This window comes from Vigna radiata, chromosome 6 (assembly GCF_000741045.1).
Source record: "Vigna radiata var. radiata cultivar VC1973A chromosome 6, Vradiata_ver6, whole genome shotgun sequence".
In the NCBI taxonomy this organism is placed as follows: Eukaryota; Viridiplantae; Streptophyta; class Magnoliopsida; order Fabales; family Fabaceae; genus Vigna; species Vigna radiata.
Window position 1 is genome coordinate 31,825,148 of NC_028356.1, and position 26,157 is coordinate 31,851,304.

At 29.8% G+C, this 26,157-nt stretch overlaps 2 protein-coding genes across 6 annotated transcripts; both read left to right on the forward strand.

Annotated features, from left to right (window-relative positions):
* The first annotated feature begins 1,350 nt into the window (after positions 1-1,350).
* On the forward strand, positions 1,351-9,263 carry LOC106765186 (peptidyl-prolyl cis-trans isomerase CYP57). Of its 4 annotated transcripts, none has more exons than XR_002668278.1 (11): positions 1,351-1,712; positions 3,111-3,289; positions 3,992-4,090; positions 4,190-4,296; positions 4,400-4,541; positions 4,787-4,997; positions 5,938-5,980; positions 6,883-7,078; positions 7,420-7,560; positions 7,881-8,189; positions 9,114-9,263. XR_002668278.1 is itself a non-coding variant. In XM_014649717.2 (10 exons), exons 1-10 carry the CDS (start codon positions 1,493-1,495, stop codon positions 8,019-8,021), a joined length of 1,479 nt encoding a protein of 492 aa, XP_014505203.1. In that variant the 5' UTR covers positions 1,351-1,492; the 3' UTR covers positions 8,022-8,549. The 4 variants fall into 4 exon arrangements, 1 of the variants encoding a protein (XP_014505203.1); XR_002668276.1 differs by lacking the exon at positions 9,114-9,263 and adding an exon at positions 8,359-8,549; XR_002668277.1 differs by lacking the exon at positions 9,114-9,263 and adding an exon at positions 8,408-8,549.
* A 6,256-nt stretch (positions 9,264-15,519) lies between these two features.
* On the forward strand, positions 15,520-18,816 carry LOC106764615 (protein ALP1-like). Of its 2 annotated transcripts, none has more exons than XM_022782463.1 (2): positions 15,520-17,371; positions 18,674-18,816. In XM_022782463.1, exon 1 carries the CDS (start codon positions 15,730-15,732, stop codon positions 17,362-17,364), a length of 1,635 nt encoding a protein of 544 aa, XP_022638184.1. In that variant the 5' UTR covers positions 15,520-15,729; the 3' UTR covers positions 17,365-17,371; positions 18,674-18,816. The 2 variants fall into 2 exon arrangements, with proteins under 2 accessions (XP_022638184.1, XP_014504390.1); XM_014648904.2 differs by lacking the exon at positions 18,674-18,816 and adding an exon at positions 18,020-18,607.
* Positions 18,817-26,157: the final 7,341 nt, after the last annotated feature.

Consider the following 26,157-nt stretch of genomic DNA (forward strand, 5'->3'; position numbering starts at 1 on the left):
TGTTATCGTTAATATTATTCTCATATTTAAATTATTGTAAATAAGTTTTATTCATTTTGTGGGTAATTTTATAATTAAAATAGTTAAATTTTAAAAAAAATAGTCAAATAAGTTCAGTCAAACAAATCGTCACTTAAAAGGTAATATTAATAAAAATAATTATGTTAATTTAAAAAGTTATTTAAAGGATAAAATTGAAAAAAAAATGTGAATATAATACTCTCTCCCTCTTAGTGTTTATATCATTTTATTCACCTACAGGTTCTTGTGATTACAATAATACAGCAATTATTGCAAAAGAAATAAAGTAAAACAAAAAAAATACACAAAACTAGATAAAAGATAAGTTATTGTAAATAAAATTTTTATCTATATATCATTGTCATACAGTAAAACATGTAATTATTCTTAAGTAAATAATCACAAGCATCACCTAAAATTCTTAGACTCTTAATCTGGATTTATGCATTGACTCAGGTATAAGAAATTCTGCAGAAAGTGGATTGCAACAAATGTCTTGGCCTAACTAAACTTTAATCAAAATCCTTAAATATAGTTAGTTAATTATCACATCATCATATTAGAGGTTTCATTTCTAATTTCACCATAAAAATTTCCTTAATTTTCATCACCTAAACTAGGACACTCTATGTGAGTTTATAGCCTAATAGAGTAAATGATAATTTTTGAACAACAAATATCTCTAACCAATACAAAACACTTTACTAATGAAGATTACATTTCTTCCTTAGAAGCCAAGACTCAACAAGAATGAAATTAATCATTCCATTCCATTGATTAACTTTTATACTTATAACAATCTAATAACTTATTCAAACAGTCTATAGTTAATTATTTAGACAAGTTATAAAAAAAGTAAACAAATTAAACATAAATTACGAAATTTGTAACCATATTAAACATCCAAATAAATGAGTCTTAAACAAAATTAACAAAAATAAAAACTAAATAAATTAAAACCAAACTTAAATATCTCAGGAGTCTCACATAATATTGATTATTTATTTTTATAATTACATAAAATATTTATATTAAAATTTATAAAAGTATTTCAATTGTTATGATTTCGTATTTAGTAAATCCTTTAAAATTCAAATCTCACATTTTTAACTACAGTTTTTTAAAAAAAATTAAGGAAAAAATAGTCAGAATTTTCAAAAGTTAAAGACTTTTTTTTATGTAAAAAAGGCCTTTTAATTAATTCTTATTGAAAATACCATAAAAATTTATTCTTGATTTATTTCGACGGAAAGAAATTATTCTTAACATTTCATTGAGGAACTAATTTGCTGAAAAACTATATTATTTGTTTAATAAATAAACAAATAATTAAGAAGAAAAGAGAATTGGGAGTGCTAAGAACAAAGAATCGATTTGATTCTGAAATCCAAAGCAAAACCAAAACCCTCACACACAGTTATCGTCGTCGTTGGTGGTGCTGGTGGTGGTTACGCGATCGAAACAGTCGAAGATGTCGTCAGTTTATGTTCTAGAACCTCCGACAAAGGGGAAAGTGGTAGTGAGCACCACGCGCGGACCTTTGGACATCGAGCTATGGCCGAAGGAGGCTCCAAAAGCCGTGAGGAACTTCGTGCAGCTCTGCCTCGAAAATTATTACGACAACACTATCTTCCACCGCGTCATCAAGGACTTCCTCGTCCAAGGTGGCGACCCCACCGGCTCTGGCACCGGTGAGTTCATGCGCTCTAATTTGCGCCCTTCCGCTTTCGTTTCTCCGTGATTGTTTGTAAAACTATGAGTGAGCGTTTGCTTAATTGATTTTAAATTATTTTTTTTGGGAGGAAATTGGCTTAGCTTTAGTCAAAATGGAAGTTGGAGCGAATTGAACTCTGATTGGATAAGCTTTTTCCTGAATGAGAGTATGATGTAAAATGTAAAACACAGTGTATTCGTTTTCAATCTACAGCAGTATTGCTTTAATGCGTGTTAGAGTATTCAGAATTGTTTTGAAATACTAGTTAATTTGATTTATGTTAGGATATGTAAAATATAATGTAAATTTTTTCAACCGAAAGCAAATCGCTATCTTTTTAGCACTTTAAAGTGTGTTTACATATTGTGTTAGATAATCCAGGATCACATTGAAATACTGGTTAAATTGATTTGGATGCGTTTTTTTTTTTTTCTGAAAGCAAGTTTGATGTAAAATTTAGTGTAACTTTTTCAATCTAAAGCGGAAGCTGTTTTATTTATCACTTTAATGTTTTTAGATTTGTGGTTGGATTATTTGGAATCACGTTGAAATGATTAGTTAGCGGAGTTTAGTTAAATATATGCACGTTGAAGACTTGTTTGGATGAGTTTCTCCATAAGTTCTCTCCACAAAATAAAAATAGAGGAAAATTTGACATTAGCTTTTTCATAAGCTAAAATTAACTTACGTTAACTTGTAAAAGTTCTCTATATAGCTTCTTTAAATTTTTATTTGTAACATGTGCATAAGTTAATTTTAGCTTCTAGAGAAACTAATGAGTTTTTCCTTATTTTTCTCTCTTAGGATGAACTTATGGAGAAACTCATCCAAACAAACCCTTACGTCTTGATTCATAATTGATTTTAACTTGAAACAACTTTGGGATGCGTTTTTATCTTTGGGATGCGTTTTTATCTGAAGACAAGTTTGATGTAAGAGTTATTCTGACAAGTTTTTCAATCCAAAGTAGAAGCTACCTTTTATCACTTATAGTAGAGCTGAGGTTTGGAGGGAAAATCAATTTTGCTTAACAGTAAACAAATATTGTCTTTTTACTGAAATGAAGTCTAATAAGAGGCAAAATCAATTCTAATACCTTCCATCATGAATAGGGTTTGGTTTTGCATTGACTTAAGGAAACTGCAGTGTTCCACCATGGTTTTCCAGCACACCAGAGAGTAGCTTCAACTCCTGATTTGCATGATTTTTTAAATGTGATTCACTAGTTTCCATACGTACTATAATCATATTTATTCTGTTCTATTGTTACTAGCTGATTTATGTGACTTGTGGATACTGTTTTGTTTGTGATTCTTCTGATTGTTTAGTGGGTCTTTTATTAAAAAAACTAATTGTTTTGTTGCTGTTGTTGTAGGAGGTGAAAGCGTTTATGGTGGTGTTTTTGCTGATGAGTTTCATTCTCGTTTAAAATTCAAGCACAGAGGAATAGTTGCGATGGCAAATGCTGGATCTCCAAATTCCAATGGAAGTCAGTTTTTCATCACTCTAGATCGTTGTGACTGGCTTGATCGCAAGCATACCATTTTTGGAAAAGTAAGAGGAGTTCTGTCCAAGGAAACAATTTCTGTTTTTATTGTTTGTTTCACTTTTAATTATGTAGTGTGACGTATTTTTTTTTGCTTTACTTCATGTTTTCAAAAATAAGTATAAGAAATGGTGAGATTAGAAAATAAAATTGAAAATAATGAAAGGTTGTGTTCTTTGATTTGCTACACTTTTGAAAATGGAAACAAAGTGAAAACAAATTGAAATATGTAAAATTGCAAACAGAAAATGAAAATAGAAAACATCAATCCCAGCATATCGCTGGTTGGGATGGGTAGGTCCACCACTTCACTTCCTTCCCCCACCTCCCCCCACCTGAAAAAGTAAAGCCAAGTACATTATAGTTTCCCTTAATACGGCTCAAATCAATCTAAGATGCCCCTGGGAGGCATCCTTTCCTTGTTTNTTGGGTTGGTTCACATGTGCGCAAATGAGCACTGGCCACAACAACAGGGAACTATAACCAATAGAGTCAGACACTCAGTTAGTTACATCCACATGCAAAATGCAGTTCTGGCCAAGGATTTCTTTCCTTTATTAGTAAGGGCGTTGGCAGAGTCCTTGCCTTCCATATCACCATAGTCAAGTGAAAAAATCCCTAAAGAATCCAATTGCAGTTATGTTGAAGTAAAACTTTCTGTTTGTGATATTTAAGGATGATTGGCTGTTCTCACTGTTATTTGACTTCAGGTGACAGGAGATACAATGTATAATCTTTTGAGACTGGGTGAAGTTGAAACTGATAAGAACGACCGGCCTTTAGATCCGCCAAAAATTTTATCAGTCGAGGTTCGTTATGCTTTTAATTGGTATTGCTAAAACATTGAAGTTTGTGTCCAGTGCAGATAATTAATCCTCACTAATGTCATCTTAATATGATTATTTTAGGTGTTGTGGAATCCATTTGAAGATATTGTTCCAAGAACACTACAGAAATCTCGGACTGAAGCTAGAGTTGATACTGAAAGTAAAGAACCAAAGAAGAAAGGTGTCAAGTAAGTTCAACCTCCTGTTGAAGAAAAATGTCTTAGAACTCAATACAGAATGCTTACTTTCTAAGCAACATGTTTTTTTATTGATTTTTAAATTCGATTACAGAAAATTGAACTTGCTTTCATTTGGGGAAGAAGCTGAAGAAGAGGAAAAGGAATTGGCGTCAGTGAAGCAAAAGATTAAGAGCAGTCATGATGTCTTGAACGATCCTCGTCTTCTAAAGGAAGAAATACCTGATAGTGAATTGGTAATAAGACCTTCGTATAGTATTTCTTTGTTCCTATAGTATAACTCTTACCTGATAATTGTAATTTTTAGTACTTTATCTGTTAATTACTTGTGGTTTCAGCTTTGGCTTACAGCTCCAAGAGTCCCCATGTGACATAATCATTTGATAATTTCCACCTGAAAGTTCATATTTCAATGGAAACTAACAACACAAATGTTACTACAAATTGACACTAACATAAATTGCTTGTATTTATTTTGCAGAGTACGTCAAGAAGAGATTTGCAGCTGTCTGTTAGGGAGACACTTAACGCAAAGAAAGAAGAGCCTCAGAAAGATTCAGCACCTGCTAACATTGCTCGTCTTGATTCCAGTGATGATGATGAAGCAGATTTTGATTCAAGAATGCGCATGCAGATACTCAAAAAGAGGAAGGAGTTGGGTGATCTCCCTCCGAAGCCTAAGTTGCAAAAAGGTGCGTCAAGTTGTATTCAATTTATATTATATATTATATGTTGCAGTTTCTTAGCTGTAACATCTCAACCTCTGATCTAGGAAGCCTTTCATGTTCTACTCATGCTAGGTTCAATGATCTTATAGCAGTGACATTATGCTACCACAGTTACTATCAGGCTGCCATGTTTATTCCTTCTTCATTTCCAACAGAAGATAAATTATTTAGCAACTAGGCCACTTTCTACTTCTGAACCCTATCTACAAATTTTCAAAACAAAACATAGGAATGAGATACTTTTGATGTATGAAATTAAACTCTCACTCTTTTTGAAATGCTTGTTGCACCAACACGAATATAAGAAACATGTAATGACGAAAATTTTGTAAGGCACAGTGTGTGGAAGAATCAAGTTGTAGAAGTGACATGTAGGACCTGTCAAATGGAATAAAAATACTAATCATCTATAATAAAAATGGTAGTCTTAACAAGGGACAAAATGGTTAGAAGATGCTAATAGTTTCAGGAACAAGTGATTGAGACACTTTGCAACGCTTATAGTATATTGGATCTTTTAAGTTGAGTGTAAATTTTAAAATACCTTTTCGTGTTCTCAACACTTGGGGGGAATGTTTGCTACTTTTTGCATTACAAGAGCAAATAAAATGACAACATTCTAAGGTGCATTTAATTTAATCATAATGGTAATGGAGATGTGTTTTATTTTATAAATCAATTGCAGAACTTTGTTTTATTTGTAAATGCAGTAATCATTTACGGTAATGGAGATCTATTTTATTTTATAAATCCATGGCAGAAGTTTGTCCTATTTGTGAATGCAGTAATGGTTATTGTTACAAAGATTTAAGCTGTCGACTAACTTCCCTTCTTTTTATGCACTATTCTTATTCAAAATATTTTTTTGTATTGCCAAGACTCACATCATTGTTTTCTTAAGCAGCAGGAAGATCCATTCCAGAGAATCATGATACGTCAGCACTAAGGTAAAACTATGCGTCTTTGAAATTCTATTATGGCCACATTTAGATCTCGAGTATGTGTTTTATCTGTTGCCACAAAAGTGTCAATGGGGATATTTTGAATGGCAATGATACATATAACGTGATAAAAAAATTTCGGCTCTTTTAAATTGTAAAATATGATTGTGAAACAAGAATGATATACTATTAGGCTCATTATGGGGAGCTTGTGGCCCATTACATGCTCTATGTTCCCTATATAGCATACTTGGCTACAAAGCCATTGAACTTGTGGCCATGGTGGGGACCCAAGGTAGAGAGTCATCGAGGAAATTATTAGATGGTTGTGCTAAGATGCTAATCGCATTTTTTTTACATTAGGAACCATGCCTGTGCAATGAAAAGATATTGTGCTTGCATGTTTTTTTTCTTAGTTTCATACAAAAAGGATAATATTTACTAACTAGTCTGTAGTTCAATTCTCCAAGTCCATAGTCCCATGATTTGCACATACATGTCTGTACTTCTTCATATAGATATCATTCTGACGTTTGACATTTCTCCTTAAACAATATGTAGATTCCTAACCCATGGCTTCATTACCCAAGAAATCCACTGTAATCAAGTTACTGTGCCTCGATTGCGTTCTGGCATTTGAAAGATTGCTGGTTATACTGCTAGTGTTTATCATTTATTTAAAGAAGATACATAATCTATCAATTAGCTGCCAAAGAAATATTTTAAAGTGGCTTCTTGTTAGCCTCCTATTGCCTATGAAGTTTGCTTGCTTTTGTTTTCCAAGTAGATGTTTTTTGTATCTATTGGATTTTCTGCATATGCAAGCGTGTTTTGTGGCTTGTGTGATTATTCAAGCATTTTGTAATTGGTCTAAACTCAGTAAATGGTTGACTGTGTCTACTTGTTAGGTCCAATGCTGCTAGTGTTGATGAGGATCAACCAAAGGTGGAAAAGTTGTCCATGAAGAAAAAGGGTGTGGGATCTGAAGCAAGAGCTGAAAGAATGGCTAATGCAGATGCAGATCTGCAACTATTAAATGAAACTGAGAGAGGAAGACAATTGCAGAAGCAGAAGAAACGTCGACTTCAAGGGCGCGAAGATGAAGTATGTTTTGATTTTTTATTTTCTGTTTCCTTATTTTCTTTGTAATTTTTTTTCCCTGCTTGTGTTCTTGAGCATTCTAGACTATCAAAAATATAATTGAAAGGAAATGATAACCTGACTAATAATTTACTATGACATGTAAGAGTAGTTGACTCAATTTCTAGATAAACAAGATTGACAGTTAAATGAACATTTGTTAATGTCTGAACCTTACGGATTATGAGGTTAATGCTTTGTTTCTAAAGTTTTAGTCGTTTAAGGGCTTTTTTGTGACAATATGCTTGTGTGTTTTCAAGTACTTTTCCCGAGTAACATTGTTCCCTTTGTATCTCTACCTTTAGGTTCTGGCTAAACTTCAAAAATTTAAGAATTCTTTAGCAGCAAAGGAGACACTCCCAGCTAGCGAATCTGAAGATGTTAAAAATGAGGATTTGTCTGACTGGAAAGGTGTCAGTTTAAAATTTGCCCCCGAGTCTGGCAAGGTGAGTTTTCCCTTCGCATTTCTTCTAGATGGGCTGTATAAACTCTGGATTTCAAAATCATTTTATTTTCCATCCAAATTATGTGTTTTACCTGTCTTTTCATTTTCATCCGTCAGTTGTTAGAGAAATAATCTGAAAATTGCTTATCCATACATGAAGAAAATCTTTGAAATTAGACAATTCTATTGAAATAAATATCCTCGTGCTCTAAGATATCTGCAACAATGTTATAACTGCAACTGTTTCCTCTTTGATTTAAATCACATCGCTCCTTTCTTACACCCTTACACATTGCCTGTAATTTTCTTGTAAACGTGCAGGACCGCATGTCACGTAATGAGGACCCAAATGACTATGTTGTGCACGACCCACTTCTGGAAAAGGGGAAAGAAAAGTTTAATAGGATGATGGCCAAACAAAAGAGACGAGAACGAGAGTGGGCTGGGAGATCTCTTACTTGACCATTCATGTGGCAACATGGCTATGTAAATATACAAGTTGATTTGTTCTGAAGGTTAACATGTCTCTGCTGCTGTGCTGGGAAAGGAAACTTTAGCTAATTGGAACTAAGCAGAAAGTTGATGCATTGAGGAGTGAAGCAGACATTGCAGACAAGGACACCGATATTGGTGAGTGAGAACTGAGATGTAGGGTTACCGTACAAGTGTTCCTTCAATTAAAGCCGACGAGGAACTCATGTGAGGGCCTCCTCTCATCCATTAATTGAGTTTGTATCTTTGTCCAATCTCAACAGTTGTTTTGTGTAGCTTTAACACATTTGTTCTATTTTAATATTAGGAATCGGAAGGATGTTGTACTATTGTGTGGGACTGACAATTTTTTGCAGATGAAGAAGACTTTAGTTGGATGCTAGAATTTCATTTTAGTTGAGATGGGTTGGACTTGGAGCTTTGGGGGCATGTATTTACAAAGATATCCATTGAATTGAGATCTTCTTTTTCTAGGGAACTAAGCTTCAGCTATTATTATGGTCGTGGGTATTCCATAGCATGTTTGATAATGCATCATGCGCATGGTTTTTCACTTTAGAGTAGAAGTTCATAGTTGTACCTTTTATATTGAAGACTCATTTGACATTATTTGTTTTGTTAAGAGGGGCACATTTCTAAATACGCATTAATAGTTAACGTGTAAAGTTGACGTGCCACATCAAAAGAGGGGTAGAGTCACTTTAGTCCTGAAAGTGGTAGCCGCTTCGAATTTAATTTCTGAAGTTGAAAATGTTACTTATGTCTTGGGAATGTTAAACGAGTCCTTAAACTTAGGCTTCTTGGAACATGTATGAATATTATTATTATTAGAGTAATATCATTTTAAAAACATTTAAGTAGTGTGATTGCCAATTTATACTTACAGAGATTTTTTATTAGTTTTTTAAAATTAAAGAGCTAATGTGATAGCGATTTACAAATTTACAGACCATCAGTTTCCTAGGGAAGATTTGTTTGTCTGTAAGTAAGTGTTTGTAGAAAATCCGATTTTTTCTTGTAAGTCACTTCAACCAGTTATGATACAAATTATTGATGAATCAGTCACAGGAAGATGTGGATGCAACTCTATTGACGTCCAACACTAGCCTTTCATTTGCATCCAGATGTTGTTTTGCTCTTTCACGGAAGCTTCGATTTCGATTACTACCACATGGAGATCAGTGCCAAAATGTTTGATGGTGAAAGATTGAAATCTTATTTTACTGTGTGGGCACTTCGTGTTCCTGACAGTACCTTACCATTAAGGTAATGATTAGACAGATTGAGTTAAACATAATTTATTTTTAGCAACCGAGTTGCAAAGTCATAAATTTATGCCAAAATTTTTTTGATGGTATTAGTATTAGTTGGAAATTTTCAAATACTTCTAATATTTTGATAGGTGTGTTATGTTTTGATTCGTTTCAATTGGTTTTTTATTTTTGAAAATATATAATAGTTAGGTCATTTTTATTGATATACAGACAGTGTTAAATATTTTTTGTATTAGTTTGTGATTTTTTTATTTATTTTCTGTTTATTTTTTTTATTTAAAAAAATTAAAAAATATATATATTTTTGTATCAAGTTATAATCTTAATTTAGTTTTTATATTTATTATTTTGATTTTATTTAATATCAACTTATTTTAATTAAGATAAAATTTAACTTTTATATAAATATTATAAAGATAATTTTCTAACTAAGTTTATTTAAATTTATATTTTACATTGAACTTTATTTAAATTTTGTTTTAAAATTTTAAATGTATTTGTATAAGTTTTAATATTATTTTTCTACTTGAATTTACATATATATAAATTTATTATAAATAAATTTATATTTCAAATATTTATATGATATTATATATTAATAATTCCTATAAAATTGATAGAGTTAGTTTAAAAATAACAATTTTATAATTTAAATGAAATTTTTTTAAAAAATTTAAACAAAATTTAGTGTAAAATATAAATTTAAATAAACTTAATATTGTTAAAAAAATATTTAATAAAATTACCAATTTTAATAAAAATATCTTTATAATATTTATGTAAGAATTAAATTTATTCTTAATTTAAAGAAGAATAAAATTTTTAATTTAAAAAAAGTAGAAAAATAAAAATTAAATTGAATCAAAATAACAAATTGAGATTTAATACTGTGATAAAAACAATTAAAAAAAAGTTAAAATTAAAATTTAAAAGATATCACAAATATACATAATTAATCGTTATTCTTAATAATAAAAACTCAAAATAAAATAGATAATCTAATTAATATTTTAAAATAAATACGATAATGAATAAAATATTTTAATTTAAATTTAATAGTTAATTATAAAAGTCTCAAATAATATGAACTACTAATTAAACTAACCTCTTTAAAAACTAAAAGTAACATTTTTGTGAGACCTCTATGTCTTTTGTTGAAGAAGAATTTGGGTAGTTTACCACTAACTGTTAACTGGTTTGCACCTAACATTTTTAATTTCATTTGGCTGGTGGCTTAATTCATCCATAGCTGTATCGTTTGGGATGCTTTTAAAAGGAAAAAGTCTCTTTAACAATTTTTTTTTGACAATTTTTTGACAACAAGTACGTGGCAGTCTATGATTGGTCCGTTTCAAATATTTTTTTAAAGATAAATTCAAACATATTAATAAAATGATAACACGTATACTGTTGTCAAAGAATTGTTAAAAAAGAGTTGTCAAAATATATCATTGTCCCTTTTAAAAATACTTCTGTTGACTTTTCGTGCTCTTCTTTATTACAAGTGAATCTATTTGTCCCTACTGTATCCAAACTCAACGATGTACTATTTTTTCAAGGTAAAAGAAAACAAAGGTAAGCTTATGTCAATGTGGCTAAGTAAAAAAAAAAAAAAATCTAGGTCTCTAATTTCATTTGGGGAATAACAAACTATATTTACTTCAACCATATTTAGCTTTTAAATTAGCAACAATGTTAATATACCTTTTAATAAATTTCATATTGATTATCAAATTATGTACGGTATGGATACATGTTAAATCAATAGACTGGGTAGTAAGCAATTAACAATTCGGTAATAAATCGGTTAAGTGAAAGTTGTTTATTAATAATGGATCAGACCTAAGGATAAATTTATTTTAATATTTATAAACATATGTTTTGCAGGAAGGTTATGTAACTGATTATGAATACTTATTTTATTAAACATTATTTCGAAAAGCCAATGACTTTAGTAAACAACACAGATAGATCTCAACTCTTATCCGGAAACAAGTTATAACTAATATATTATGACATTTCGAATATATTATGGACATGATTATAATTGGTCTTTAAAACATAGAAAGTTAAAATTAATTAACTTTGTTTGATTCATATAGAGAAACATTGACCAGGAAACTAATATAGATATTTGGTCGATTCATCCAAATTAAGCTAACCATTTAAAATATAAAAAAAATGTCAAGTTAAGGTAGAATTAAAATCTCAATATATTGAAGAAGAGGAAGATAAGGTGACCAGCTGGATGGAATGGTTGAGATCGAAAACAGAGTTATAAAGAGAAGTTGCAGCATTGAAACATGTTTAGGAAGAAGCTGAAAAAGTTATCGACATCATACAAATATTTTATGATGTATCTTTCAAAAAATAATAAATAATTAAATATTTTTTTAGTCATCAAATTAAATTTCGTTTTTTGATTTAGTTTGTTCTTAAAACTTTAAAAGTAAATTAATGCAATTCTCGTTACCAAACAATAATAAAGATTTGTTCATGTAATAAATGAAATTATCACTTATATATGCATGTTGCCCAAAAAAACGTCAAATTAAAGAATAAAGTAGGTTATCTAAAGAACTAAAATAGCAAGAAGAACAAAATCAGAAAAAGCATAATGGAAAATAGCAGGAAGCGAGTGTGAATTGATTGAAAAATGTTGTTATTGTATAATATAAAGAAATGGTGAAAGAAGGATAGAAATGGTTGTTGAGATATTTTCTTTTTTTTCATGAATGACCACTTTGCTTTTACACTATAAAGCCATTTTTAAGAGATCTGGTTTTGAGATTATAGTTTTAGCATATTTGGAGATTGCAAATTCATATGGTTTACTTGTTAGATGGGCTATGACTAGAGAGACAAAAGGTCAAAAGTAGCGTATATTGTTGAAATCTGATATCATGCTTTGGGAGTGTGGGACCCATCATCATCATCGTCATCTAGGGCAATCTCAACTCAAATGTGAACATGCATGCTCAATGTCAAAGTCTTGTACTCCCAACAAGCACAACTTTTTCCCTAAAGGTTAAACCAAACCTATGCCTCACTAATAAATGCTTCTAATCACTTCAACATTTACAACAATAAGTGTGTTATTAACGTGAAACATTCCTTCTTTTTATTAATGATTTTTCTTTCTTCTATCATTATAAGTGTAAGGTTGTCGAACCGATTAAAACGTATGAATCAACTTAGCTCATCACACATTTAGATTAAGTTGGATGAAAAAAAATTAAAATTTTGATATGAATTAATTTTAAATCTGACTTAGCTAGGTTAAATTAATTTAGTTCACCAATTCACTTAATTTTTCTAATAAGTATTTTTTGTTGGATTAATCATTTTATAAAATATTAAAATGGAAGCTTGCATGAAATTATTTTTATATGGAATAATTAGACTACTTAATAACTCAATTTTTATGCATAAACAAATTTATTTTGTTATGAAACCATTAAAAAAATTAGGAGATTATGTGATATCTTTATTTGAATGATTTTATTGATCATAAATCTAATTTAAGATTACTTTCCTTTATTTAGATTTGAATTAGAAAAATGTTATTATTTTTAATTGAAAAAACTTATAGTGAGTTAATGGATTAATCCATTTAAACCACCAATCCGTATTAAGTTAGATTAATTTAAATTTTTTTCAATTCGTTAATAAGTGAGTTGAATTAGATTAATTTACTAAATGATAAACTTGTGACAAGTCAAAATAGGTTAGACTAGGTGATCCATTTTAACAAGTGGGATTTTTGTTTCAATTTAACATTTTTGTTACATATTAGTTTTCAAATTTTCTGGATCAATGTGGTTATTGTTTTAAAATTGTTATGGAAATTGTTAAATATGATATTTTAACACTGATATGAATTTTAAATAATTTTAAGTTTAATTAAGTTTTACTTTTAATTGAATTCTTATTAAATTTTGTTTCTTTATTGAATACTTACTTTTTTATACTCTTAAATCAACTAGAAGTATTTAATCTTTTTTGTTAATTAAGTGGCTTGAATGTTATTTAAGTTTGTCGTCCTATTTTTATTTTTCATGTATTAAGAAATATGAAAATTTGTGATTAATAAAATAAAATTATAATTAATGTAGAATGGTTAGTATTTTTTAGGGTTAAATATGTTTTAAGTTCCTATACTTTGGGGCGATTTTGGTTTTACTCCCTCTCTCAAAAGTTGAAGAACTAGATTGTACCTTAATTTGAAAGAGGGACTAAAACCAAAAACATCCCAAAATATAGGAACTAGAAACATATTTAACCCTATTTTTTATTAATTATAAAATCTCATGTTTCTTAGTAAAGATAAGAAAATAAAGTCATAATGTAAAATAATCATCTAACAAAAAAATTAAAAATTATAAAACAGAAAAAAACTCAATTAAAAACAGTAAAAATTTGTTGATATCCAATAGAAAAAAGAAATTAACTGTAGCTCAATTAAAAATACATAAATTTATGATGAACCAAAAAGTCAATTAATTCTATCTCTTAATTTAAAATATATTTAAAAAAATAGAAAAAAAAAAAGATTACTCCAATTTGATTAGGTTTTTTTAGAATTGACCACATGTGGATTTTTTTTGTCAACAAAAATTGTTTAAAAATAGTTTTTTTTTTCTCAAAGATGCATAATTGTGTATATATTACTCATGACACTTTTTTTTTTTCTGTCAATAATTAAAAACGCTTTTTTTTATATATAAGAGAATCTGATTTGAGATAAGAATACTTTTGACAATCTGAGCTAGGAAAATCAATCATATAACACATCTACCAAATTCCTCTTAAATATTTTATTACTAATATCATCACATTCTTCACTAAAATAAACATAAATCAACTACACAACTACATCAACATCTTATCATCCAACACCTTTATATGATTTCCAAATTTTTAAACTTACACCATTATCCTCAATCACTGCTCTTACCTCACAACATCCAAAACTTCAATATTCTAAAAATTAACCCTAATCTCACCACAAAATATTAGCACAATAATATTTTAACAATTTTTTACAATATCTTATCTATTATTATTTTATTGATTCGTATATTAAAAACAAACTAATCACAAATTATCACATAATTATAAAAATGATTAAAAATAAAAATTTCAAATATTTCAACCTGTCAATTTTTTTTTTCTTTTCTAACATCAAACCATCAAAATAATAGCTATTAAAAAAATTACATCTTAATATCACAACTAGAAACTAACTTTGATTGTTATTATGTCATTAAAGACTGACAGGTTTGACCGGTCAAAATTTAGATAAAAAAGTGAAAAAATTATAAAATTATTAATATTAATTTTGGGCGTTTGGCTTCACATTTTCAATACTGTTATTTATTAGCCTGTATTTAAATTTAAATTGGTTAAACTTTTGAAAGAAGAGATTATTGGTATTAATCATAAAAAGAAATTAGAATAGCATGATAATAAAAAAATGTTTAATCTTGTTGATTATTATACGTGGAATCCCATGGATGAAAAAAGTTTAATGATGATCGAGAAAGTAAAAGAGAATAAGAAGATAAATTAAGAAAATTCCAAGTCTGCGTCTGTCTTATACCATACCTGACAACCAAATCCAATCTCAAAAAATTCCAATCCCAAATCGTGTTCACACTGTAACCCTAATTTTCATTCCCACCATCACAATTCTCGTAATCATTAATGCTGATGCTGATTAAACGTACATAAATGCTTATTGTATGGTATATTTATGCAAAGAAAATATTAAAAGTAATATAGGAATTTCATTAAAAAAAAAAGTGAGTTGGTAGCAAGAGAAAAACCAATGACCTTGGTTTTGTTATAGGAAACTAAATAGTCTATTTAATTTCTAAAATTATATATTGTTGGTCTTTGAAATTAAGAAAAACTTTAATAAGTCAATGATTTAAAATAAATAAATAAATATTTACTCGCTTACTTGCAACACTCTCTAATCGATCTGTCAATTAAAGAAATCGACGCAAAACTGGAAAGTCCAAAGTTTCATCATACGCTTAATTTCCGCTGATTAATGAATTAAAAATAATAATTAATGAATTAATTAATTAAGAAGTGAAAACAACACTCGTTTCTCTGGCATCTCTTCATTCTATAAGATTTCAATGTCCGCGTTCACACCACACGGCGTGTTCACACCTCACACAATTTATAACTATATATATATAAATATATATTAATTAATAATAATAATAATTTCACAGGAAAGCAAACTGAAACTCAACACAATCCTAAGAATTGGTGTGATTGAGTTTGTGTTCCTGTTCCTTCAAATCTAAAGCCTCTGACTTTGTTTCTTTCATTCTTTCTTTGATTGTTTCTCGGTTTGGGTTTTGTTTTGTTTTGTTTTCTTTGTCTTTATGAAACTCCCAACAACGTTTGCAGACCCTGAATCCTTGTCTTACCTTTACACCTTGCTCCAATCTTCCTTTGATCAAATGACCAACAGCAACAACAATAACAACGCCATAAGCAACAACGCCACTTCCGCAACGGCCAGAAAGCGCCGCAGAAAAAACCACGATGGTGACGATGACGATGATGGTGATGGTGGCGATGACGGCTCATCCAACAACAACAACCTAGGAGAGAGTAACAGCAGGAGGAGCAAGAAGAAGAAGGAGGAGCTGAAGGGTCTGCTCACCTCGATACTGTTGTTGGATGAGCAAGAGAAGCTTGAGCAACAACAGAACAACAGGGTCTCCGAGGAGGAGAAGTTTTCGTTGGAAACAAATCACAAGAAGAAAACCAAGGCCATGCTTCAGTATTACTCTAATTTGGATGAGTATTACAGCCAGGTGGAGGAATCGGAGAGGGTGAAGAGGAAGAAGTCACGCGGAATGGCACGGGCGGTGGCGGTGGCTGCGTGTGAGAAGGAGGGTTTTGAAGGTGGTGGGAGTGTTGAGGGGGCGAAATCTGGTGTGGGGGGTTCTCAGAGAAGGTTGTGGGTGAAGGATCGTTCGGGGGCGTGGTGGGATGAATGTAACAAAGAGGATTTTCCTGAGGAAGAGTTTAGGAAGGCTTTTAGGATGGGAAGGGAAACTTTTGATATGATATGTGAGGAGTTGAATTCTGCAATTGTGAAGGAGGACACCACTTTGAGGAATGCTATTCCTGTGAGGCAAAGGGTGGCTGTGTGTTTGTGGAGATTGGCCACTGGGGATCCTCTTAGGATTGTGTCTAAGAGGTTTGGATTGGGCATATCAACTTGCCATAAGTTGGTGCTTGAGGTTTGCACTGCAATTAAGACTGTGCTTATGCACAAGTATTTGAATTGGCCCGATGACGGTGCATTGATGAGGGTGAAGACTGAATTTGAGTCTGTTTCTGGGATTCCTAATGTGGTGGGGTCTATGTATACTTCTCATGTGCCTATCATAGCTCCTAAGATTAGTGTGGCTGCTTATTTCAACAAGAGGCATACTGAGAGGAATCAGAAGACTTCTTATAGTATTACCGTTCAGGGGGTGGTAGATCACAGAGGGGTGTTCACTGATGTGTGCATTGGTTGGCCTGGTTCAATGCCTGATGATCAGGTGTTGGAAAAAAGTGCCCTTTTTCAAAGGGCTAATGGTGGGCTTTTGAAGGGTGTTTGGATTGTGGGGAGTTCGGGGTACCCTTTGATGGATTGGGTCTTGGTGCCTTATAGTCAGCAGAATCTGACTTGGACTCAGCATGCTTTCAATGAGAAGATTGGGGAGGTTCAGAAGGTGGCTAGGGATGCTTTTGCCAGGTTGAAAGGGAGGTGGAGTTGTTTGCAGAAGAGGACTGAGGTGAAGCTGCAGGACTTGCCGGTTGTGCTTGGGGCTTGCTGTGTTCTGCATAATATATGTGAGTTGAAGGGGGAAAAGATGGACCCTGAGTTGAAGATTGATTTGATGGATGATGAGATGGTGCCTGAAGTTTCCTTGAGGTCAATGAGTTCCATGAAGGCTAGGGATGCAATTGCTCATAATCTTCTGCATCATGGTTTGGCTGGCACTTCTTTTCTTTAACTCAAAGGTTGTGTTTGATAAAGTGATGTATACCGTTTTGCTGCTTGAGGCCATGATTCTTTTGCTTGTTTATGACATGTTCAAGTAATTGGTCATTGTTTGTTGAAGGGACTTTGTATGTAAAAGATGTATAGGTCCTTTCAACAGATATGTGATGATAGTCTGCACAGGGTTAGATCCTGAATTTGTAACACAATTCCATACTTTAATTGCCAAATAAGAGATTGAATAATAAAATTAGAAACATTCTTTTGTAGCATTCCTTTCTTCCATGGTTTCTGTTGGTAACTTGATATCATATAGTCTTGTACAATCATATACTTGACCAATGTTATTTTTCTGCATACACAAAGTTTGTGCCTTCTCACACACAAGTTCCAAGCACACATTGATCAGGGTGCATTTGGAGTTTATGTAAAACAAGTACTTGTGTAAGCCCTTAGAGGAGGAAAAAGTAAGATTAAATTATGGAAGTGATGATCTCTTACTAGCTTCTCTAGAATCTGATTTTGAATTCACACACAAACTAAGTTTTCTCTAAATAATCCCTATTCAACAACTACTTTAAGTTGTTTACCTAAATGCACCCTTAATAATTTTTTATCCTGTCCATCATTATCTGAAGATTAAATAATATATTCCTCAATTTCCTCAGTTTGCAGAAACACTCACTCTATTGACAGAGGAATGAATGACGCAACCTTCCTATGGAAGACATATTATAAATAAACATCTAAACTCCTGAGAGGAGCTTCTATCAATCTAGTACATCGTATATCTTGTCTTTTAGCCTCAAAAATGCATTGCTGATGGAGTAGTTTTCGTATGTGATTAAAGTCAACTGTGATCAATTTTTGACTGGGATGGTGTAGACATAATTGACATTGATATGTAAGAAAATGGTATAATAAGAGATGGTAGTTTTACGTAGTGTTTGATGCTGATGCTTACTGACAGAACTTCTGCATAATTCAATTTCAAAACATGATTAAGAATATATCTATATCATGAGTCATTTTAACACTTCTTACATTAGGGAGAGAGAAAATAAAAGGAAAAAATGTCTTGTAAGAAAATGTCATGAAAAGTGTGTGTGAATAGCATTATTCTTATTGCATAGTTCTACACATTCTTGGTCTTGGGAACAGTTTAGTTTAAATTGTTGACCAGCAAGATTTAACTATCTATCATAGTTCTTTTTCAACTCGGCACAGTTGGAAAGACTTTTATGGCAATTTTTTTTGACTCATAAGGTTGAGATTGAGAGCTGCATATCTGCCACCAACCAAATTTCTGTGATTATGTGCAGCTTGCTTTGAAAAACACAAGGTTGTTCCTGTTTCTTGCTAGGTCGATAACTTTGCAAGGAAACACACTGTATATAATGGTATGAATCTTGGTAGGTTTTTCTATATTATTTTCTGATTAAAATACAACTTTTATCATACTTTCTGTTCCTTTCTTGCTGCCAAAACCTGTGAATTTCAATATCAACTTTTTTATGTGCATTTTTTTTCCCTTTTATGACAACCAAACTGATCGTTAAAGACTTCCATGTATATTATTTCCTCCACTTTAAATGGAATGGTCTATTAACATTTTAAAATATCAAGAAAAAAAATGATAATTATATAAATATCAAATATCAATTAAGTAAATATCAAATAAGGATAGAAAAGAGAAAAATAATTAAAATGTGTATCTAAGAAATAAGTTACAAAGAGAAATTGATATAAGCTTTCAAAATGAGGACATATAGGAGAATAAAGGTAGGTATGAGAACAAAGTGAATATGTATTCATTCTCTTTTACTTCACATATTTAATTTAAAAATTAAGTATTGCTCGTATTTATATTTGTGTCCATACCTTATTAATATTGAAATTTTTTTGTCAAACTTTAAACAAATTTAATAATACTTGAGAGGATGGATTCATTTGTTATCCTTAAAGTGTAACTTTCATAATAGAGAGAATGGTCTTTTTCTTTCCTAACAAATGTTGTGGATCTAATTTCTTTTTACTTATATGAGAGCAAAATAAATAAATAAAGAGAATAACAATTTTACGAAATTAATCTTCTAATCACTTTTATTTTTAATTTACATAAAATCATTTAATCTTACTTCAATTCTTACTAATATTATTTTTAAAATAAAAGTCTTATTAACAATTGTGTCGGACAGACATACATGATACCCCACACCAAGCAAGTCGGACGGTCTTAGAAAGCCGGAAGCAACTAAGTAGTGAATGAATGTGACAGAACTAATAGGCAAGACCGAACGGGCAGGAACATAGACGTCCTGTCTTAGTTGATAAACGGGTTTTTCTACAAGGATTAAGGTAAATGGTAATTAGAGGTATTAGGTTGAGATTAAGCCGAAATTAAAATTTCACTTATCTCAAACCCATGGCAAAAACTATAAATATAGATCAAAGGTAACAGGTAGGTCGATTTTACGCATTTATTATCATTGCACTGAACTTCCATGCAGACAATTTATTAACCTTAGCATCAGATAACCTTTGATAGGTACTCCTCGGAACGGTGGAGTGAAGACGAAGACTTGATTCAGTTACCGTACAACTTCGAAAGAGAATTTGTACAAATATTTGAAGTAATTCGACTTCATATCTGAAACAACAATCCAACAAGAAAAAACATTAAAGATGATAAAAAAAAATTATATGTTTCAGTATTACCTTTTTAATATCTTATCTTCCCAAGTAGTATCTGCTGGTAATCACACACATGCATGAAATTTAGACATAATATGCAGAAAAAGGAAGAAAGTAGAGTGGGTTTGGTTTTCATATGGAGATGTGATACACATTTAATAGTATATAAATTAATTTACATATTATTATTATTTTTCCTTAATAGTACTTTTTATTCTTATATTTTTAACAATAATTTAAAAATATTTAATATGGTCTTTCCTATTAAATAAAAAATATATTGAATAAAAATAAATAGTGAAAAACTTTAAATTATTATTACAAATAAAGAAAAAAAGTATTATTATCCTATTAATTTTATGTTCATCTATCTTTATGATTATAATATATAATAAATAACGAAGCAGAGAAAGAAAATATCCTTAAAATTATTGGACGGATAATATATTCTTTTTTTCTTCCATATTTAATGTGATGTTGGAGCATTGAACATTTTGTTGTTTTTGCCGTTGGTTGTTGGTGGAGAGGCCAAGTCGCCGTTGATATCGGAACTGCTGTGCTAGGTCAATCCATCAACAATTATGTTTTCTTTTTTCTTCAGTCAAAATTATATAAGTTGGTTCAAAATCTTTTTGATAAAATTTTATAAAAGAAAATAAAAAACAATCAATTTTTATCTTTATAAATTTGTGTGTATACGGGCTTTTAGTTTCTATTCTTTTAATAGCATATTTTTGAAAATTATACTAAATTATAATAATGTTTGTGTGAGTTTTCTTTTGAACGTTGATGGCAGTTTGTTAATAGAAATTGATTTATTAGTAGCATGTTTCTTTTACAGGATGACACATTCAATTATCCATAGTTTACCATGTTTATAATAATTTAGTGATATTTCTAATTTTTTATATTTAAGGAGACTCGTTTATTGAATAATTGAAAATAACTCGTAAATGAATTAATATACTTTATGAAATAAAAGATTCAAATACTAAATAAGATTATGAGCCTATTCAAATTATAAGAAAATGTCAAAAAAATTTAATGTTAAATTTTCTAAAGTAAAAATTTATAAAAATTAAAAGTCTTATTTGAAATATGAAGTGATTAAATAATGATAAATTTTTTAATGTGTTGAAAAATTTGTCTTTTTTTTTACTTATATACGAAACTCAACATATGGAATGATTTTCGTGCAATAAATCATGGACTTTTTTTTCGTAATATGTTTTTTTTTTTATAAATACGATGTAATTTTAGCATGACTTTGAGACAGTATTTCATGTTTTTCTTTTCTTTATATCTTTTACTTTTAAATTTTTATATAAAATATTCATAATGACAATTATATCTAACATGCATTTATTTAGAATTATTTATAATCTCTCTTAAAATATCATCCAATTATTAACAAGCATATGTAAATATATGTTGTAGGATTCCAAAATATAACATTAAATTATATAATAGTCCTCACACGTTTAATATAAAAGACCAGTTAAAGAAAGAATTATAAAATATAATTTATAGTCATTCAAAATAATCATAAATTTAAAATTTTATATACAATATAGTTATATCAAAATTATACACAAGAATGGTCATCTCAACCACAAAGCAAAACTAAAATAGATAAATCTAAACAAAACATCTCCACCAATAGCCTGCTCAACTAATATCTCACCACCTTCTACTCACACCTATCAAATGATCATCGCTAAACCAAACCAATAAAACATAACAACAAACACAAACAAAAGCAAGATGGTAAGCTAGATTAAAGAACATCACATCATATAAGTTAAAACATTTCACATAATAATCATATAAATAATATACATCAACTTCAAACATCTTAGCATAAAAAGACCTAAACCGACTGTCTGGACTTAGAATGAATGACGAGCTATGGTGGGTTATGCACTTATGGTGGCCACTACTACTTTGCAAAGCCCTTGCTAATTGGGTTTCACCCTACCACACATCACAAGGTTTGTCTACACCGCGTCATAGGTCATATTGGAAACACCTAGACTAAGACCTTCTGCTACTCTCACCACATGCGTCAAACCTCTCTATATGAGAATTTATGACCATTAAAGCATCATAAAAATCTCCAAGACTAAGGTACCTGCATTCATTCTAGCACACTTGAACCACCACACCAAGAAGTTCTACCTTAGAACCAACTTTCCAAACCTTGAAATCATTAAAAACCATAAACATATGTTCAGACCCTTTCACATTTGAATACCAACATATATCATCATTGATCATGCATCAAAGTACCATAAACAATCCAACAATCCATCATAAATCATTTAAAACATAAGTATTGAAGTAATTAGGGTGATCCATCCAAACATTAAAACCAGAAAGGTCCACAACCTAGTTGTGAATGTTTCAACAACCTGTGGATTTGTATCTAGAGAAACAAATTGAAAACTAGTAAGTTCAACAACCGAATTTTGGTTTTTACCACAACTTGTGGATTTACTTTAGGAAGTGTGAAATTGAAAATAGAGAAATACACAAGCATATTGTGGATTTTTCCATGAGCAGTGGAATTTTTCAAAGTAGTTACTAACCTCTCATAGATACACTTCAAATCTCAACTTGGACACTTTCCCCACACATTCTAATGTTCCTTTAAGACCTCTTATGCACTGAGCAACATTGAAAAACACTTTCCCGACTCAAATTTGCTATCTCAAACCAACTTAATTACTTTAAACCACTCAAATTCAATTCTATATCTTTTAGCACAAATTTTCTACAATTAATATATTGAACAAGTCTTAATACACATAACATTAGTCCCCAAACCATCACATTTATTACATACCATCTAATTCAGAATTTTACTAGTGAAAACCCTTGAAAAATTGAACCAAAAATAAGACAAAACACACTCAAAAGGCTAACAACTAGTTCTACATCAGAAATTTGGTATCATATGATTCAAACAAGTCTTAATCACCCCTTAGACCAATCCTAAAACACTGGATTTACAAGATAACCTTTATCTTAACTTTTCACCTATCAAAACTCCCTTTTTAGTCCAAAAGCTACCTATTTCTTATGCTGAATACAAAACAAAGACTTATGACAGTTTAACAACTCATATTTCATCCAATTTAGTATCTCAAATTCATCACACACAACATCTACATTAGAAATCACATTTCACCTCATCATTCATTACTTTTAACATCAATACATAACATATACAAACAACTCAACATAATATATTTCTCAATTCAATATAGTTTCACAATTAGATCAACATTTTACCATACAAACATTAATTATAACTTGTCTATAAACAAAATCAAATAAAACTAACTTCTTTTACCTCATAAGGAACAATAAACTTTAACAACGCCTCATCGATTGTTTGCACTGCAAAGAATTTCTAAACGAACCTATGAAACACCAAATTGGAAGCGGACACAGTCCTTAGAACTCTAGATTAACCAAGAACGAGTAGGAGATGCATGATCACACATGCAACAACCCTTATTTCTTCGAAAAATAGATTAGGAACGAGAGAGTAAAAAGGAGTCGAAACTTACTTGTTTTATAACATAAATTGACCGGCTAGACAGGTAGAGCTTGTCGCCATGATTGATTAGGCACCTCTTGATCATCAAATAGATGACTCGGGAGTCATAATTCTTATAAAGAAGTTAAACAAGGAGAAAGAATTTTAGAGAGGTAGAATGTGTTTTAAGTAATGAGACGAGTTTAGAAAATTCTATTTGTATTTTTTAATTATTTTAAAATAAAATAATTAGTCTTATTATTTTAAAACACATTTTAACTCTAATACTTTATTTTCTAAGTCCTTACTTATTATATACTCTATCATTAATATTTATGGATGATAATAAGTAGGATTTCGTGAAAAAAAAAATTTATCATCTCTTTTCTGGATAAAAATTGTCATCATCTTTATTATTTATTCTCTTTATGTTTTAAATATTTATTAAATGATTTTTTCATCAAAATAAAAATTACAATAAATAAAGTATAATGTTATTGATTCAATGTTAAAATAATAACTTTTTTTAGTGTCAAATATTAAAAGAGAAATTATAGTTGTATAAAAATAAAATTGAAATATTTAAATGACAATTGGATAAAGGTCAAACATATATAAAGGTAAATAAAAATGATTATATATATATATATATATATATATATATATATATATATATATATATNAATATATATATATATATATATATATATATATATATATATATATATATATATCCTATGAACAAGTTACAAAATTAAAAATAAAAGAAAAAATACAAGTTTTTTAAGTTACTTAAAAGTTTAATGATGTTTTAGTAATTTAAAACAAAGTCAATTTCGTAATTGAAAACGAGTATTAGAATTGAAACAGTTGCTATTATACATTTACTAATTTTTATCCTTATATTTAATTTAAAAAGTATAACTCATATTTATATTTGTATGTAATTAATACAAACTTTCATATAAAATTATGAAAATTAAAACAAGTTCAGACAATATCTTTAAAAACAAGTTCAATTGTCATCTTGTAAGTAAAGAATAATGACTATCTAAAACTAATACCTTACTTTAGCCAATGAAATAAAAGAGTATCTCATGTTAGCATTATTTTTTATTGTACTAATGCATTAATTCTTTGTATATGTAGACATACCATCCCCCAAACCAAAGCTATGATTTCTGAGATCGAGATCCAGTACAACAGACTCAGAACATTCAATCACCTTAAGTCTAATTAAAGAGAGAGCGCATAGTTTTTAATATAGATCATCATCACCTTTTAGAAACAATCTTATTAATTGTAAACCAAATTCACTTAATTTTAGAAAAATTACAACTTAAAATTCCTGAAGATTTAATTTGTAATTCAAATTTTAAATTAGTGAAATTATTGAGACCAAAAGGTTAATTTTACAAAACTTTCTCTTATAAGTTTTTTAATTATTATTTTTATTACTTTTTATTTTATAATTTTTTTGCTTTTTTTTTTCTTAAAAGTCTTGAAGTTTATATATATATATATATATATATATATATATATATATTCATTTATGAACTTTTAATTTCAAACTAAAGAAAACCAACTTTCTTCAAATTTATATAATATGTATTTTTTTGCTTTTAATTTTTTTTTATCTTGCTCTAGCAAAGTAGAGTATTATAATATGTATTTTTTTTTAATAATAGATCATTCTTGTCACTATCTGTTTGTTGGATTACAAGTGATCAAGATTAAATGAGACATAACTAAATCATATTGACTAAATTAAAATATTACAATTATAAATTTTTTCATTTATATATGTGTGTAACTTATTCGTTTTAATATGTATCTTAGTTCAGAATAGGAAAACGAAAGAAAGAAATAATATGCTCTATTTGAAAACTGCTTTACTCATTATATTTTCATTTTTCTACCATTTATTGTGTAAGGCCTAAAAAAAAAATATATAACAAATAGTGTGCACATGTGGCAGCATAGGATAGGTTGAATAATATTAGTAAAGTAAAAATACTTAACTTTCTAAAATCCACATTTAATTTGTGTTTCTGAAGAACAATTCCTCCTTTTCTTTCAAACACTCACTCCTTTTCTTCTTTGCCTTACCACTCCTTCCATCTCAAACTCAGATTCTTGATCCTTGGCTTGTTAAACAGAAGATACCTAGTTGATCAGGGCTTCAAAAGCAACCTTTCTATCGATTGAATTTTCGTTTCTCCAACTGGTAAGAAAAACCCCTTTCTTCCTTTTCACCTAGGGTTTTAATCATGCAACAAAATTTGGGTGCATGTGACCCATTTCACGTTTCTTAAATTTTTAGCTTGTATTAGGTTCTAAAAATTGTATTCTATCATCAAATTGATGATCTATAGGTACCGTAAGGGTTTCCATAGGACGCGAGACATCTCTAGCCTTCTTGAGCTTGGTTGTTTACACTAGAGGAAAGAGGAGCTAATTATTTTGTGTGAATGTATTTTATAAAATATATGCTTGTTGAATTTGAAGTTGATGTAATGTTTGAACTGTATTTCTCACATTTATATATATATATATATATATATATAT